Source organism: Ammodytes marinus, assembly GCF_949987685.1.
Source record: "Ammodytes marinus genome assembly, chromosome: 15".
Taxonomy (NCBI): Eukaryota; Metazoa; Chordata; class Actinopteri; order Uranoscopiformes; family Ammodytidae; genus Ammodytes; species Ammodytes marinus.
Genome location: NC_137219.1, coordinates 359,258 through 374,257, shown reverse-complemented (window position 1 = coordinate 374,257; position 15,000 = coordinate 359,258). Strand labels below are relative to the sequence as shown.

The window sequence follows — 15,000 nt, the reverse complement described above, 5'->3', positions numbered from 1 at the left end:
AAAAGCCCTACTAACGTCCTACTCATACTAAAAGCCCTACTAACGTCCTACTCATACTAAAAGCCCTGCTAACGTCCTACTCATACTAAAAGCCCTACTAACGTCCTACTCATACTAAAAGCCCTACTAACGTCCTACTCATACAAATGTTGACATCAATTTGAGTATGTGACAGTTGTGTATGTGAGTTTGGGTAGGCGAGAAATGCCCGGATGAGTACTAACTTCCGGGATCAATAGGATACTTTTCCTACTCAACCGGCCCACAATCCATTGCGTCTTTTCATACAGCATGGAAAGTTTTTTTTAAAATTCTTTATTGCTTCTGTATACTTCAGTGTAAACGGTCCGACGAATCCTCGCATACACAATGGATGGTTAAGTAGACAGTATGTGGTATATACATGTTGAGTATGTAGGAGGGAGGACGTTAGTAGGGCTTTTAGTATGCAGTATAAAGATGTTGAGTATGAAGGAGGGAGGACGTTAGTAGGGCTTTTAGTATGTAGTATACACATGTTGAGTATGTAGGAGGGAGGATGTTAGTAGGGCTTTTTGAACAGCCTTTGTACCTGACGATGGTAAACGGTTTGTTTTGTGAAGTTCACTGTCTGTCTGAATGTTTTTCACTCTTATGTGACCAAAGCTTCTTCCTTCCTTCACAATAAGACGATAATTAAATGAGGACGTCGATGATTGATTCATAAACATTTTTTTAGTTGTTTAACATTAATCGAGTTTCTGTAAACCCACCCGTGGTCTCTGAGACGGAATAAAACTCTACAGACACTTTTCTTAAACTCTTTGTGTGTCGACGCTTTTACTGTCAAGTGGAAAAGGAGACGTGGGGAGCCCTTAGCTCAGGTGGTAGGGCATCCCCCCCATGGGCCTCGGCCAGCAGCGGACCCGGGTTCGATTCCAGCCCGCGGTCGTTCTCTGCATGTCACTCCCCTCTCTGCCCCATTTCACCTCTGTCTCTACACTATCAATAAAAGCATTAAAAAAAAATGCCAAAAAAATATCTTTAAAAAAATGAAATAAAATTAGACGTTTGGTTGGACAGGAGGGAGGAAAGGGGCGGGGAAATAATTATGTAAAATGACATTATTTTCAGCATTTAAGGAGAAAATGTCTCATAAATCAGGCAATGAACAACACATGAACAAATCCTTCTGTAATAACCTTCAGAATAGTGCTGAGAATGATTATGGAAAGTTTGGTTGATGTAAGTGCTTTAGAGGTTGAGATGTGCAGTGTAATGTTGGTGTGGTGGAAATAAAATATACACTGCAGGTGAATAGGGTAAAATATTTAACTTGTGGATATCATGAAACTTCCAGTTGATTACTGACATTAAAATTCATATTTTTTGTATTATGATTTTTCAGAAATAAAATGTTTGAATAAATATGCTAAATTGGCGATATCTAACTAATTATGCGTACATTTGCATCTCTTTAATTAATTTAATAAAAATTAATTAATTTAATTATTACAATATATTAGTGTCCGAAGTATTACAGAACAGATTATGGATACAGACCTTTTTTGATTTATTTAATTTTAATAATTTTTTTTTTCTCCCCGCAAGAAAATTGTCAAAGTGTGGATAAATCAGTCTTAAAATTCTAACATAGTATTATATTAGCGTTCTCTAAAATATAAAATATAAGGTAGCCTAAATTCCCATATGTATCGGCAGAGGGCAGCATTGCCACAGCCTGCCGTAAACAAGAACAATATTTTATTTTGAAGAAGGTGCATTTTATACTGAAAGCTGCCGGAGGACGCGCTTGTATTTGATAAAGCCAGAGTTCAAATCTTTATTTCATTTGTGTCCTTAGTTTTACAGAACACATTTCGGATGCAGATTTCTTTAATTTTGGAACACATTTTTTTTTTTTAAATTACATATTTTCTCCCCACAAGAAAATTGTGGATAAATCAGTCTAAAATTCTAACATATTATTATATTAGCTTTCTCTAAAATATTAAATATAAGGTAGCCTAAATTCCCATCTGTATCGGCAGAGGGCAGCATAACCACAGACTGCCCGAAACAGAAACAAGATTTTATTTTGAAGAAGGTACATTTTATACTGAAAGCTGCCGGAGGACGAGCTTGTATTGTCGCGCATGCGCAGAAACCACAAAGCAACAGCAGACGGATCCGCTGTGCTAACGCTACAATGAGCTCTATCGGCACCGGGGTAAGTGCAGTTAAATCTTCGCTGGAAAAGTTTAAAATTAAAATACAATAAAATGAGTTTGTTTATGAGCTAATGTTAAACAATCAGCCTCTGAAACTCCGCCATTCAGGAGACGCTGTAGTTAGCGCGTTAGCTTGTGTTAGCTTGCTGAGTCACACACAGCCGCAGCGCCAGACATGCTAGCTAAAATTGAAACAGAAAGTTAAACAAACTGCCAGATTTATTTTCAATTTAGAGACAGTTTGAGACAGTTTAAAATGAAAACTGTGGAATAATAAGAAGTATAATAGAAATATCTCAGCGGCGTTGTCATATCATTCGTACATTTTAGTAAATTGAACGTGTTATGGAGGTATTAACGTAAGCAACGCCGGCTAAACATTGAGCTAAAAGTCAAAGGCGATTAAATGAATGTTATTCCGTATTCAAGTAGGCTAGTTGTTAATTATACAGTTAAATAAATTATCTGTTCATTAAAATTCACCCATACGTGACTGGACTAATGCTTTGATGACGTACAAATACCTTTTTAATTGTGATGAATAGCGGAAGAGCCTTTTGTTGTTAATATGCTCAACACTTTATGAGGTCATTGGTAGTGTATGAAGATTTGAAGAGATATTTATTTCAAACGCTGTAAATGAAACAATAACAGTGAATCAGCAGTTAATAACAGAATACAGGAGCAACACGTGACTGTGTGAATGAAGGGGCTATTGATCAGTAGCGTGTCACTTTTAATGTGATTTTAAAGTAGCAACTTGTACAAATGTTAATATACAATCTGTTTAGTCTGTGAAGTGTAAACCCACTAACAGTCCTCTCTGTCTTCCTCTGTGCGTGTGTGTCTCTGTCTGTCTCTTTCTCTCTCTCTGTCTGTCTCTCTCTCTTTCTCTCTGTCTCTCTCCCCCCTTTCTTTCTTTCTTTCTTTCTTTCTTTCTTTCTTTCTTTCTTTCTTTCTTTCTTTCTTTCTTTCTTTCTTTCTTTCTGTAGTATGACTTGTCGGCCTCCACCTTCTCCCCTGATGGCCGAGTGTTTCAGGTGGAATACGCCATGAAAGCCGTGGAGAACAGCAGGTGAGTGTTTCAATCCAAATGTTTTATCGCCCAAATTCACACAACAAAGGCCTTGAAGACCTTAAAGGAATACTTCACCCATACGGAACCAGCGCTCTATCATTATAAAATAACTATTATAATATAATGAATGAGGTTTTTCTTTCCTCAGTCTTCCCTCAGTCTTCCCTTGGCCCAGCTGTCCTGTTAATCCTAACCCTTACTGTGATGTCACAGGAAGGAAACTGTAGGGTTAGACAGTGAGACCATAAAACACTCTTTCTGCCTTTTCTCAGGCTAGGATGAACCGATTTTTTTTTTTTTTTTGCACATTTATACTAAATAGGATCTCAGGGTTCAATACACCTTCATATTCCAACCGGTGAAGTAGACCTTTAAGAACAACATAAGCCAATTGGGTGTTGGGATGTTGAGTCAGGGTTTCCCCCAGTTGTTAGGCCTGGTGGAAAATTGCATTACAACTGGTGAAATTGTGTGATTGTGACTATAGTGGACAATATTGACATCTGCGATATGATAAATATTTTAGCTAACTTCCTGTCAGTGACTGCAGTTAGCAGTCCCCTCCCTCGTCCCTACGTCACCACATTAATGCACTGCGGTCTTCAAGCAGCGAGTTATCTAGCATCATCTCAGATCCATAAGTGTGATAAAACATGATAAAAACCATCAAAACAGACATTGGGAAGGATTTTTACCTGCTCCGCCATTGTAGGCGCATAAACATTCACCCATCTGTCGCTCTGGCGTGCACCGGCAGTGAGACCATGGAGTGTATATAGTATGAGTGAGACAGGTGCCGGTTTGTAGCGTTCTCTCTTCTGATTGGATAACAATTTCGGGATACTCCTATAAGTTTATTTGCTGATTACATGCAGAGCAGCTGACTGAGAGATCGGCTTTATGAAACGCGCACATTATGTAAGTGATCACTGTATGAATAAAGAGCGATTTAACACTTATATTAAATAAACCGCTTACTTCACCTTTAAGTATTTAAAAATTGGTTGTTGGGGGACTGGAGTGATGATACTGAGATGGTTTCGCATAATGAGCTGATATCAGTGATGTCACCACTTCTCTTGGCTGTCTGACCAATCCCTGATGAGTAACCAGACCAAGTAGTTTAGGATTGCTAACACATTCAATTAACTTCTGTGTGTCTCTGTCTCTCTCTGTATGTATGTGTGTCTCTCTGTCTGTCTGTGTGTGTGTCTCTCTCTCTCTCCCCCGTGTGTCTCTCTCCCTGTGTGTGTGTGTGTCTCTCTCTCTGTCTCTCTCCCTCTCTGTGTGTGTGTGTGTCTCTCTCTCTCTCCCCCCGTGTGTCTCTCTCCCTGTGTGTGTGTGTGTCTCTCTCTCTCTCTCCCTGTGTGTGTGTCTGTGTGTCTCTCCCCCTGTGTGTGTGTGTGTGTGTGTGTCTCTCTCTTTCCCCCTGTGTGTGTGTGTCTCTGTATGTGTCTCTCTCGCTCTCGCTCTCTGTGTCTCTCTCCCTGTGTGTGTGTGTGTCTCTCTCTCTCTGTGTCTCTCTCCCTGTGTCTGTCTCTCTCTTTATGTGTGTGTGTGTGTGTGTGTGTCTCTCTCTCCCTGTGTGTGTGTGTCTGTGTCTCTCTCTCCCTGTGTGTGTGTGTGTGTCTCTCTCTCTCTCTCTCTCTCTCTGTGTCTCTCTCTCTCTCTGCGTCTGTGCAGTACGGCCATTGCAATCCGCTGTAAGGACGGCGTTGTGTTCGGAGTGGAGAAACTGGTTCTGTCCAAACTGTACGAAGAGGGATCCAACAAACGCATCTTCAACATCGACAGACACGTCGGCATGGTAACCACACACACACACACTCTCACACACACACGACAGACACACTCACACACAGGCACAGACTCACACACACACGACAGACAGACACACACACTCACACAGCAGAGGGCTTGTGTATGAAATTATTATAATTCAAGGGGCGACTGTGTCTCAGGTGGTAGAGCGGGTCGGCTGATGATCAAAGGGTTGGAGGTTCGATCCCCGCCCTGCCACCTGTGTCATGGTTGTTGTGTCCTTGGGCAAGACACTTCACCCACCTTGCCTCGTGTGAATGTCGATAGTTAGCCTGCTATCGGTGTATGAATGTGTGTGTGAATGGTAACGTGGGAATGGGAACAGGTCTCCCTTGAAAAAGAGTCTTCGGTCTCAATGGGATTTACCTGGAGAAATAAAGGTTAAAAATAAAGAATTCAGTGTATTTAAGAAGGGCACAGTGTTAATTTATAAGATACATGATGATTATACATTGGTAAAAATTGCCAGAATTATCCCAAAAATGGATTCTGTTACTCTCTCTCTCTCCTCCCCTCCCTGTCTCTGTCTCTCTCTCTCTCTCTGTCTCTCTCTCTCTCTCTCCTCCCCTCCCCCTCCCTGTCTCTGTCTCTGTCTCTGTCTCTCTCTCTCTCTCTCTCTCACTCACTCACTCACTCACTGTGTTAATGTCTCTCTATCCCTGTGTGTGCGTGTCTCTCTCTCTCCCTCTCTGTATATTAATGTCTCTCTCTCTCCCTCCCTCCCTCTCTCTCTCTCCCTCTCCCCCCCTCCCTCTCTCTCCCCCCCTCCCCCTCCCTCTCTCTCTCCCCCCCTCCCTCTCTCTCTCTCTCCCCCTCTCCCTCCCTCTCTCTCCCCCCCCTCCCCCCTCTCTCTCTCTCCAGGCGGTTGCCGGCCTTCTAGCTGATGCTCGTTCGCTCGCTGACGTTGCCAGAGACGAAGCTTCTAGTTTCAGGTCCAGCTACGGACACGACATTCCACTCAAGGTCTGTCTGTCTTCCTCCCTACGTGTTTAACAGTCCGTCTGAATATGGTTATTAAAATACATCATGACGTATTAAAGTCCATTATTAGGGCTGTAAATCGCTGCTTTCTTCACTATACAATACTAATATCACAAAGTCTGCGGCGATACGATTTGATTCAGGGACCTGCGATCGATAAGACGATGTTATTATTATTATTTTTTTTTAAGATATTTTTTTTTGGCATTTTTCTGCTTTATTGATAGTGTAGAGACAGAGTTGAAATGGGGCAGAGAGGGGAGTGACATGCAGAGAACGACCGCGGGCTGGAATTGAACCCGGGTCCGCTGCTGGCCGAGGCCCATGGGGGGGGGACGCCTTACCAACTGAGCTAAGGGCGCCCCCCAAGACGATGTTATTTAACACAACCTGTTACATTTAATTCAACTCACAAAAAAATAACTTGATTTTTCCCCTTCATTTCTGAGCCCTTCCAGATATTTAAATGAACAACAATCCATTCATATAGTGGAAAGATTTGTCTGCAGCAGTAACAGCCACACAGACTGGCAGAGATCTTGTCAAAATAAAAGCGGATATTTAAAGAGGACCTATTATACTTTTTCGACTTCTATGACCTATAAAAGATGGCCGATTTCGCAGTGTTGACAGAGCATGCTGAATCGCCCAGATGAGAGGAAGAGCTTCCCGAAAATCTACATAGTTTTTTGTGTTGTGATTCGTGTCAGGTTGCTCTATAGCAGTTTTTAACAAGAAATGAAGACCTGAAAAGTAATATAATAGGAGATCTTTAAGACAGCTTAGGGTTCGATCTTTCGCCAATGAAACAAGATTCATTTATTTTGATGTACCATTACAGCCCTAGATGTAATGAGCTGTGGTGATGCTAGTGATGCTAAGCTAACCTTGTGTGTTGTGTTTGCAGCACCTGTCGGACAGAGTGGCCATGTACGTCCACGCATACACACTGTACAGCGCAGTCCGGCCCTTCGGATGCAGGTGAGACAGACAGACAGACAGACAGACAGACAGACAGACAGACAGACAGACAGACAGACAGACAGACAGACAGACAGACAGACAGACACTAGTAGTTCTTCTCATGTTGTTTTCTGTCTCAGTTTCATCCTGGGATCATACGACAAAGACGACGGCCCTCAGCTCTACATGGTCGACCCGTCTGGAATCTCCTACGTGAGTCGCACTCTAAACCCCTGGAACACACATCCTACCTCTCCTGCACGTCTGCGTCTGAATGTTTTTCACCGACCGTGTAAACGCACTCCAGCGGCCACACAACCAACCTCCAACGCTCCCCTTCACCTCAGGAGGAGGAGCCTGTTTCTTTCTGAGAGCCGCGCGTCTCTCTCGGGTCTCTCTGCTTTAACTGATAGAGAAATACTCTGCTGAGAGTCACATTGACTTCATACCGGCAGCTTTCACTGTAGCTTCACCATTTCTTTGTTTGTTTCTTTCAAAACAAAACTTCCCACAAGTGAAAATGTGAAGAAAGGATTACTGGATTACTTTCAAGACTCTATATTAGTCATATGTGTCATAAAATGACATGAAACAACTTCATATTAATGGGAATGATCTATGAACAGCAAGGGAAATACAAACAGCTGATCAGTCATGTGTGTTCATTGTTCACACAGTCCTCAGGCCAAGGGAAAACTTAGAGAATTAGAGGATTGTTCCCCCAAAATGTTTTCCATCATCATTTTTCTGATGAGAAACTTTGAGAATTAAAGTAATAGAAACCCAGTTACTGGCACCTGTTACTAAACCATAGTCCCCTTCAAACCTCTAAACCTGTGTGTGTGTGTGTGTGTGTGTGTGTGTGTGTGTGTGTGTGTGTGTGTGTGTGTGTGTGTGTGTGTGTGTGTGTGTGTGTGTGTGTGTGTGTGTGTGTGTGTGTGTGTGTGTGTGTGTGTGTGTGTGTGTGTGTGTGTGTGTGTGTGTGTTTCAGGGTTACTGGGGCTGTGCCATTGGAAAAGCTAAACAAGCAGCAAAGACGGAGATCGAGAAACTGGGGGTGAGTGTCAACATGTCATCAGAACTAGCATGGTGATGGAGGGATGAATTGTTTTAAAAAAAATATATTTCAGTGTTTTTTTTAATATATTTCAGTGTTTCAGTTACTTTCTATATTTCTTTCACTTCCATTTAGAGTGTGAAGCTCTTTGTTTAAATTGTGCAGTATGATTAAACTCTTAGCTACTAACTTGCTCTATTTATTAGGGACTAGTGCAGTGCCCGTAGGAAGCAGTAGCTTATGCATGCTTAAATGTAACCCGTCGATCAAAGTGGGACACAAACAGATGTAGCCTACACGTCAGTAGCAGACAGCTGTGTGTGTGGGACTTAAGCGCGCATGCCAATCTGACCAAAACTCAGAGAGCTATGCGAGCCACAGACACACACACAGACAGACGTTTCTTGCTTTATAGATAGATAGATGGATGGATGGATGGATGGATAGATAGATAGACAGACAGACAGACAGACAGACAGACAGACAGATAGATAGATGGATGCACATGAGTCAGACTAGTCAATTAAATGTTAAACGTCCGTGTAACATTTCGATACGGCGAAGTCGGCGCCAGATATCTAGTCGGTCTTGAACATAAAGTGTGTGTGTGTGTGTGTGCTAGTAAAAGAGGGGGAGGGAGAGAGAGAGATTTTCGCTTGATGTTTAAATGTTGGGTAATGAGTGGCTGCGTGCGTCCCTAATGTTCCTTATGTTTTGTTCAGATGAAGGAGATGACGTGCAGAGAGCTCGTCAAAGAAGTCGCCAAAATGTGAGTCAACGACGTTACAACTAAACTACATCCACTCTGAACAGCTGATGCTACAAATGATCAGGAAACGTTTGAAGATTTGGGGAGGGAGGGAGAGAGAGAGGGAGAGGGAGAGAGAGAGAGGGAGAGGGAGAGAGACAGGGAGAGAGGGAGAGAGACAGGGAGAGAGGGAGAGAGAGAGAAACGTTTGATAAGATTTGGCAACATCTTAACTAGATATGCGTACATTTGTATGTCTTTATAAAAATGTAGATGTTGGATGAAGCGTCAAGTAGATTATTATTTTTTTTTTTTTTAAGATAATTTTTTGGCATTTTCAAGCTTTTATTAGACAGTACAGAGTTGAAATGGGGAGACAGAGAGAGAGAGAGAGAGGAGGGGGGATGACCTGCAGTAAAGGTCCACAGGTCGGATTTGAACCCGCGACCACTGCAACGAAGGCCTGAGCCGATATGGTACACACTCTATCCACTACACCACCGGAGCGCCCCTTCAGTTAGAATCTTTGTTTCATTTTTATAACATATTACAGTCCAAAGTTTTTACAGAACTGATCTTGGATACAGTTTTTTTTTTCATTTTAGAAGTAAAAAAAATATATGTTCAGGTCTTAAATGCATTTTCATTATGTTTTTAAGAAGAAAATGTCTCATAAATCAGACACATGAACAAATCCTTCTGTAATAACCTTCAGAATAGTGCTGAGAATGATTATGGAAAGTTTAGTGGATGTGAGAGCTTTACGTTAGAGAAAGGACTTTGATTTCATTCTCAGCGTCTTTTAAAAAAGGTCTTAATCTGACTTTGTTTAAAGGAATACTCCACCCATACTGAACCGGCGTTCTATCATTATAAAATCACTATTATAATATAATGAATGAGGTTTTTCTTCCCTCAGTCTTCCCTCAGTCTTCCCTTGGCCCAGCTGTCCTGTTAATCCTAACCCTACATTTTTACTGAAGTGATATCACATTAGTAAAATGTAGGGTTAGACAGTGAGACCATAAGACACTCTTTCTGCCTTTTCTCAGGCTAGGATGAAGCGATTTCTAAAATGTTTGCACATTTATACTACATAGGATCTCAGAGTTCAATACACCTTCATATTCCCACCAGTGAAGTAGGGCTTTAAGCTGTAGGAAAACTTTGATGTTGTATCTGATCAAGTTTATTTTGTTGGTTCTTTGTCACCAAAATAAAAGCCCTGATTTTTTTTTTTCCTGTGTGATTTTATTTTGACAGAATCTACATCGTTCACGACGAGGTGAAAGACAAATCGTTTGAGCTGGAGCTGAGCTGGGTGGGAGAAGGTGAGAACCGGCCAATCACAGGGCTGCATTTCTTCTTCTACTGTTATTAGACACACCCTGGGTTCCGAATCTCCTCCTCTTTCTTTTCTCTATTCTACATACTACATCCGACGATAAAAAGAATCTAGTTAGGATGCAGTAGGCATACTATTGGGACATACTTTACTCTCTTATTTCATCCTAACATGGCTCCTTGATCTTGCCTCTTGCTTTTATATCCGTCTCATCCCCGTTTGTTTTCATATGGAGGCTTCGTCGATGTGACGTCACTTCACGTGCGCACTGGATTGTGGGTCAGAATCGCCCAAATAGGATGCAGTTTTCAACACTAACAATCTTGGCTGGATGAAGTAGGACATCCGGGTACTTCTAACCATCCTAAATCTGGCCACAAGAATCGGGACATCCTAAATCTTTTTTCTACAAACTATATAGTAGAAAGTATGAGATTCAGAACGCAGGGACAATCTCCATACTATCTTCTATTTAGTTTGATAGAAAAAGATTTAGGATGTCCCGATTCTTGTGGCCAGATTTAGGATGGTTTGAAGTACCCGAATGTCTACTACATCTGGCCGAGATTTTTAGTGTTGAAATCAGCATGCTATTTGGGTGATTCTGACCCACAATCCAGTGCGCACCGGAAGTGACGTCACATCGACAAAGCCTCCATATGAAAACAAACGGGGATGAGACGGATATAAAAGCAAGAGGCAAGATCAAGGAGCAATGTTATGATGAAATGAATAAGTTAAAGTATGTCCCAATTGTAGCCTACTGCATCCTAACTAGATTATTGTTATGGTCAGATGTAGTAAGTAGGAGAGGAAAAAGAAAGAGGAGGAGATTTGGAACGCAGGGGCAGAATCAATACAGAGCTGAAATAAATCTGTTTCCCTCAACCTTCAGTTCAAGTCAAATTAAACTTTAGTTGGCTGGTGCAGCTGCTTTCAGTGTCATAAACCAATCAGATTATTCCTCATATCCAATCTCAGTGTGAAACGAATTTGTACGTTGAGTTCTTTTTCCCATTTCACCTTGAAATTTGGTTAAAACGTGTCTCTCTCTCTGTCTGTCTGTCTGTCTGTCTCTGTCTGTCTGTCTGTATGTCTGTCTTTCTGTCTGTCTCTCTCTCTGTCTCTCTGTCCGTCTGTCTCGCTTTCTGTCTCGCTGTCTGTCTGTCTGTCTGTCTGTCTGTCTGTCTGTCTGTCTGTCTGTCTGTCTGTATGTCTGTCTCTCTCTCTCTGTCTGTCTGTCTGTCTGTATGTCTGTCTGTCTGTCTGTCTCTCTCTCTCTCCTTCAGTCACGAACGGTAAACACGTGTTGGTACCTAAAGACGTCAGAGAGGAAGCTGAGAAATACGCCAAGGTGAGCCACACACACACACACACACACACACACACACACACCTCTATCTGACATAGTATATTAGCTTGTGACAGTCTTTTGAATCTCTATCTGACCTGTGTTTGTCCCCCTCTGTCTGTGTGTGTTTGTGTTTCTCTCCCCCTGTGTGTGTGTTTGTCTCTCCCTGTGTGTGTTTGTTTGTCTCTGCGTGTTTGTGTGTGTGTCTCTCTCTCTCTCCCTGTGTGTGTGTGTGTGTGTCTGTATGTTTGTTTGTTTGTCTCCGTGTGTGTGTGTCTCTCTCTCTTGCTCCCTGTGTTTGTGTGTGTGTGTGTGTGTCTCTCTCTCTGTGTCTCTCTCTCTCCCTGTGTTTGTGTGTGTGTCTCTCTCGCTCCCTGTGTGTGTGTGTGTGTGTGTGTGTGTGTCTGTATGTTTGTTTGTTTGTCTCTCCGTGTGTGTGTGTGTCTCTCTCTCTTGCTCCCTGTGTTTGTGTGTGTGTGTGTGTCTCTCTCTCTCCGTGTGTGTGTCTGTCTCTCTCTCTCTCCCTGTGTGTGTGTTTCTCTCCCTCTGTGTGTGTTTGTTTGTCTCTCCCTGTGTGTGTGTGTGTGTGTGTGTGTGTGTGTGTCTCTCTCTCTCTCCATGTGTGTGTTTCTCTCTCTCTCCCCCTGTTTGCGTGTGTGTGTGTGTGTCTCTCTCTCCGTGTGTGTGTGTGTGTGTGTGTCTGTGTCTCTCTCTCTCCCTGTGTGTGTGTGTTTCTCTCCGTGTGTGTGTGTGTGTGTGTGTGTGTGTCTCTCTCTCTCCCTGTGTGTGTGTGTGTGTGTGTCTCTCTCTCTCTCTCTCCCTGTGTGTGTTTCAGGATTCTCTGGAGGAGGAGGATGACTCTGATGAAGACAACATGTAACCCCCCCCCCCCCCGGCCCCCCACACCCCCCCCTCTCTCTCCTGAATATTTTTTATGTTTTATAGCTCATAAATGAACATGTCTCTCGTTCTGATTTTGGTTCCATGATTTTCAGCTTTGAAAAATAAATAATAAAAGTTGGACTAAAAGTGTCTTGTGTTTTTCATCACATTACGGGGAGTGTATCTGACCTAACCTAAGCACACAGAGGCCTCCTTTTCTTTTTCTTTTTTTTTAAGATTTTTTTTTGGCATTGTTATGCTTTATTGATAGTGTAGAGACAGAGTTGAAATGGGGCAGAGAGGGGAGTGACATGCAGAGAACGACCGCGGGCTGGAATCAAACCTGGGTCCGCTGCTGGCTGAGGCCCATGGGGGGGGACGCCCTACCAACTGAGCTAAGGGCGCCCCCATTTGACAGGTTATTCTGAATATAGTTTTCTGTACCATACCTCATCTGACAGTGTACATAGATTAGGCATACTCAAAAATCTTTCTCTCTACTACATGTTATTCAATCACTTGGATCTTCTATACTTAAAGGAATATCAGTTTGTTGTGGTACTGATAAGGACGTGTGTGTCTGAAGTAAAGTTTAACTGATTAATAAAGGTGTGATTTATATCGAACTATACGATTGTCAAGTTATCCCCTTTGCGTCTTCTCAGAGTTGTTGCTGGGTTTCAGTCAATAACCACACTTTGTCTTTATCTTCTTTTATTGCAGTTTCAGGAATTAGTTAGTGAGCAAGTAGGGGTGGGGCGACTGTGGCTCAGTTGGTAGAGCGTGTCGGCCGATGATCAAAGGGTTGGAGGTTCGATCCCCACCCTGCCACCTGTGTCATAGTTGTTGTGTCCTTGGGCAAGACACTTCACCCACCTTGCCTCGTGTGAATGTCGATAGTTAGCTGCTGCTATCGGTGTATGAATGTGTGTGTGAATGGTAACGTGGGAAAGGAAAACAGGTCTCCCTTGCAAAAGAGTCTTCGGTCTCAATGGGATTTACCTGTATAAATGAAGGTTAAAAAAAAAAGTAAGGTTCCAAGCAAGGTGAAACCCTTTTGAATCAATAAACAAGAAAAAAGGTTGTTTTACAATGTGAAACAGGAGAATACACATGTTTACAATTGTTGCCCTATTTCTCTCAAATTAAACAAAGTGAAGATTTACTGTATGATCATTTAATCTTTTAATCAGTGTGTGACCCTGACAGGACACCATCCATCACTGCTAGTTTAGAAATAACCTCAAAGAAAAACTACAATAAGCTAACTTATCTTTATCTTTGACAGCTCGCATGAAAATAAAAAAAATAAAATAAAGGTCTGCCGCTTTAAAAAATGCAAATAATTTTTATATTTATTTATTATTTATTTTTGCTGCTGCTGCCCTATTTTGGAGAAGCGGACATATGGACTTATATGGTGTTGTCTTCCTCTGACGTAGAGCGCCCGTGTTCCCGCCCTCACCGGCTCTGTACAAACACCAACGTTTGTCCCCGTGATTCTCCCGTTAAACGTTATTTACCGCGAACCCTCCGTTAGCCAGCATCAGATGGACTCGATCACCGGTTCGTTTGTGTCGTTCAAAGCCGAGTTGCACGTTGTGGAGGTCGGATCCAAAACACACACAGTCCACGGGTCTACTGGTTACTGAACAAATGTGACGTTGTCTCCCCCCATCACCAGAAGTAATTCAGAAAAGTCTCGATTAAAAGTTTACAACGGTCTTCTATGAGTTACTGGTGTGCTAGAAGAAAAAGTATTACATTTAATAAAGTCACAATGGCGCATCTTTCTTTCGGCACACCTGCCATGAAAGTAGCAAGTCGAAAATAAACAGAAATTAAACTTTTATTCACTACTTGACCTCCCTTCGGTGATTTCGCTGTGACCCTTTAAGTCGGTGTAACTGGTGAGATTTCGTGTAAACTGACGCTTTATGATGAAAAATTATTAATATTCTAATGGTTTCCAAATGTACAATGTTTTCCTCGCTCTCCCAGTGAATAAACACGTTGATTTAAACGATTTGTTTGAACGAAGTGTGGAGAAAATATTTTGCATTTTTTTAACGGGAGTCTGGTTGAAAGAGCTGTGGCACGTATCGGGGCGTGGCTCCTTCAGTGTCACCGCAGACAAGGAAGCCCTCTCAGCCAATAGAAACGCCCCTCTGCTAGGAACGAAACGCGCCCGACCAATCAGGTTCTCCCTTGGCGGGCTTTTCCTCTGATACTCGCTCCTGATTGGACCGTACTCTAGCGGATTCCGTCATTTCCCCTCGTGGCGCCGCGTTCGTTTCCACCAATAGCGACGCAGGAAGAGGTATGTCCAATAGAAACCCGGGAAGCCTTCGGCCAATGAGATTTCTCCATTGCGACCAGCGCTGTCACCGCAGCCAATCGCGTGTCGGGAAACAGCGCTCGGGGCTCAACAGCTTGTTGTTCGCGTTTCGCTGCAGACTGATCGAGAGGAAGCGGCCGCCGTGTCTGTGAGTATCAAATTATCAATATTCACCTCGGAACCGACAATAAACTAATAACTGACAAACCCGGCGGTGTGTCGCGGT

At 42.6% G+C, this 15,000-nt stretch overlaps 2 protein-coding genes across 2 annotated transcripts in view; both read left to right on the top strand.

Moving 5' to 3' along the window:
- The first annotated feature begins 2,121 nt into the window (after positions 1–2,121).
- Positions 2,122–12,583, top strand: psma3 (proteasome 20S subunit alpha 3). Its single transcript, XM_080042062.1, has 11 exons — positions 2,122–2,209; positions 3,203–3,285; positions 4,972–5,095; positions 5,971–6,072; positions 6,998–7,071; positions 7,194–7,266; positions 8,045–8,110; positions 8,833–8,879; positions 10,122–10,189; positions 11,493–11,557; positions 12,390–12,583. Exons 1-11 carry the CDS (start codon positions 2,189–2,191, stop codon positions 12,432–12,434), a joined length of 768 nt encoding a protein of 255 aa, XP_079898188.1. The 5' UTR covers positions 2,122–2,188; the 3' UTR covers positions 12,435–12,583.
- A 2,296-nt stretch (positions 12,584–14,879) lies between these two features.
- The window catches only part of arid4a (AT-rich interactive domain 4A), a gene marked incomplete at its 3' end in the record, with an annotated part of 25,121 nt that continues 25,000 nt past the window's right edge, over positions 14,880–15,000 (top strand). Inside the window, exon 1 of the mRNA XM_080042161.1 lies at positions 14,880–14,922. The remainder of the gene's footprint in view (positions 14,923–15,000) is intronic.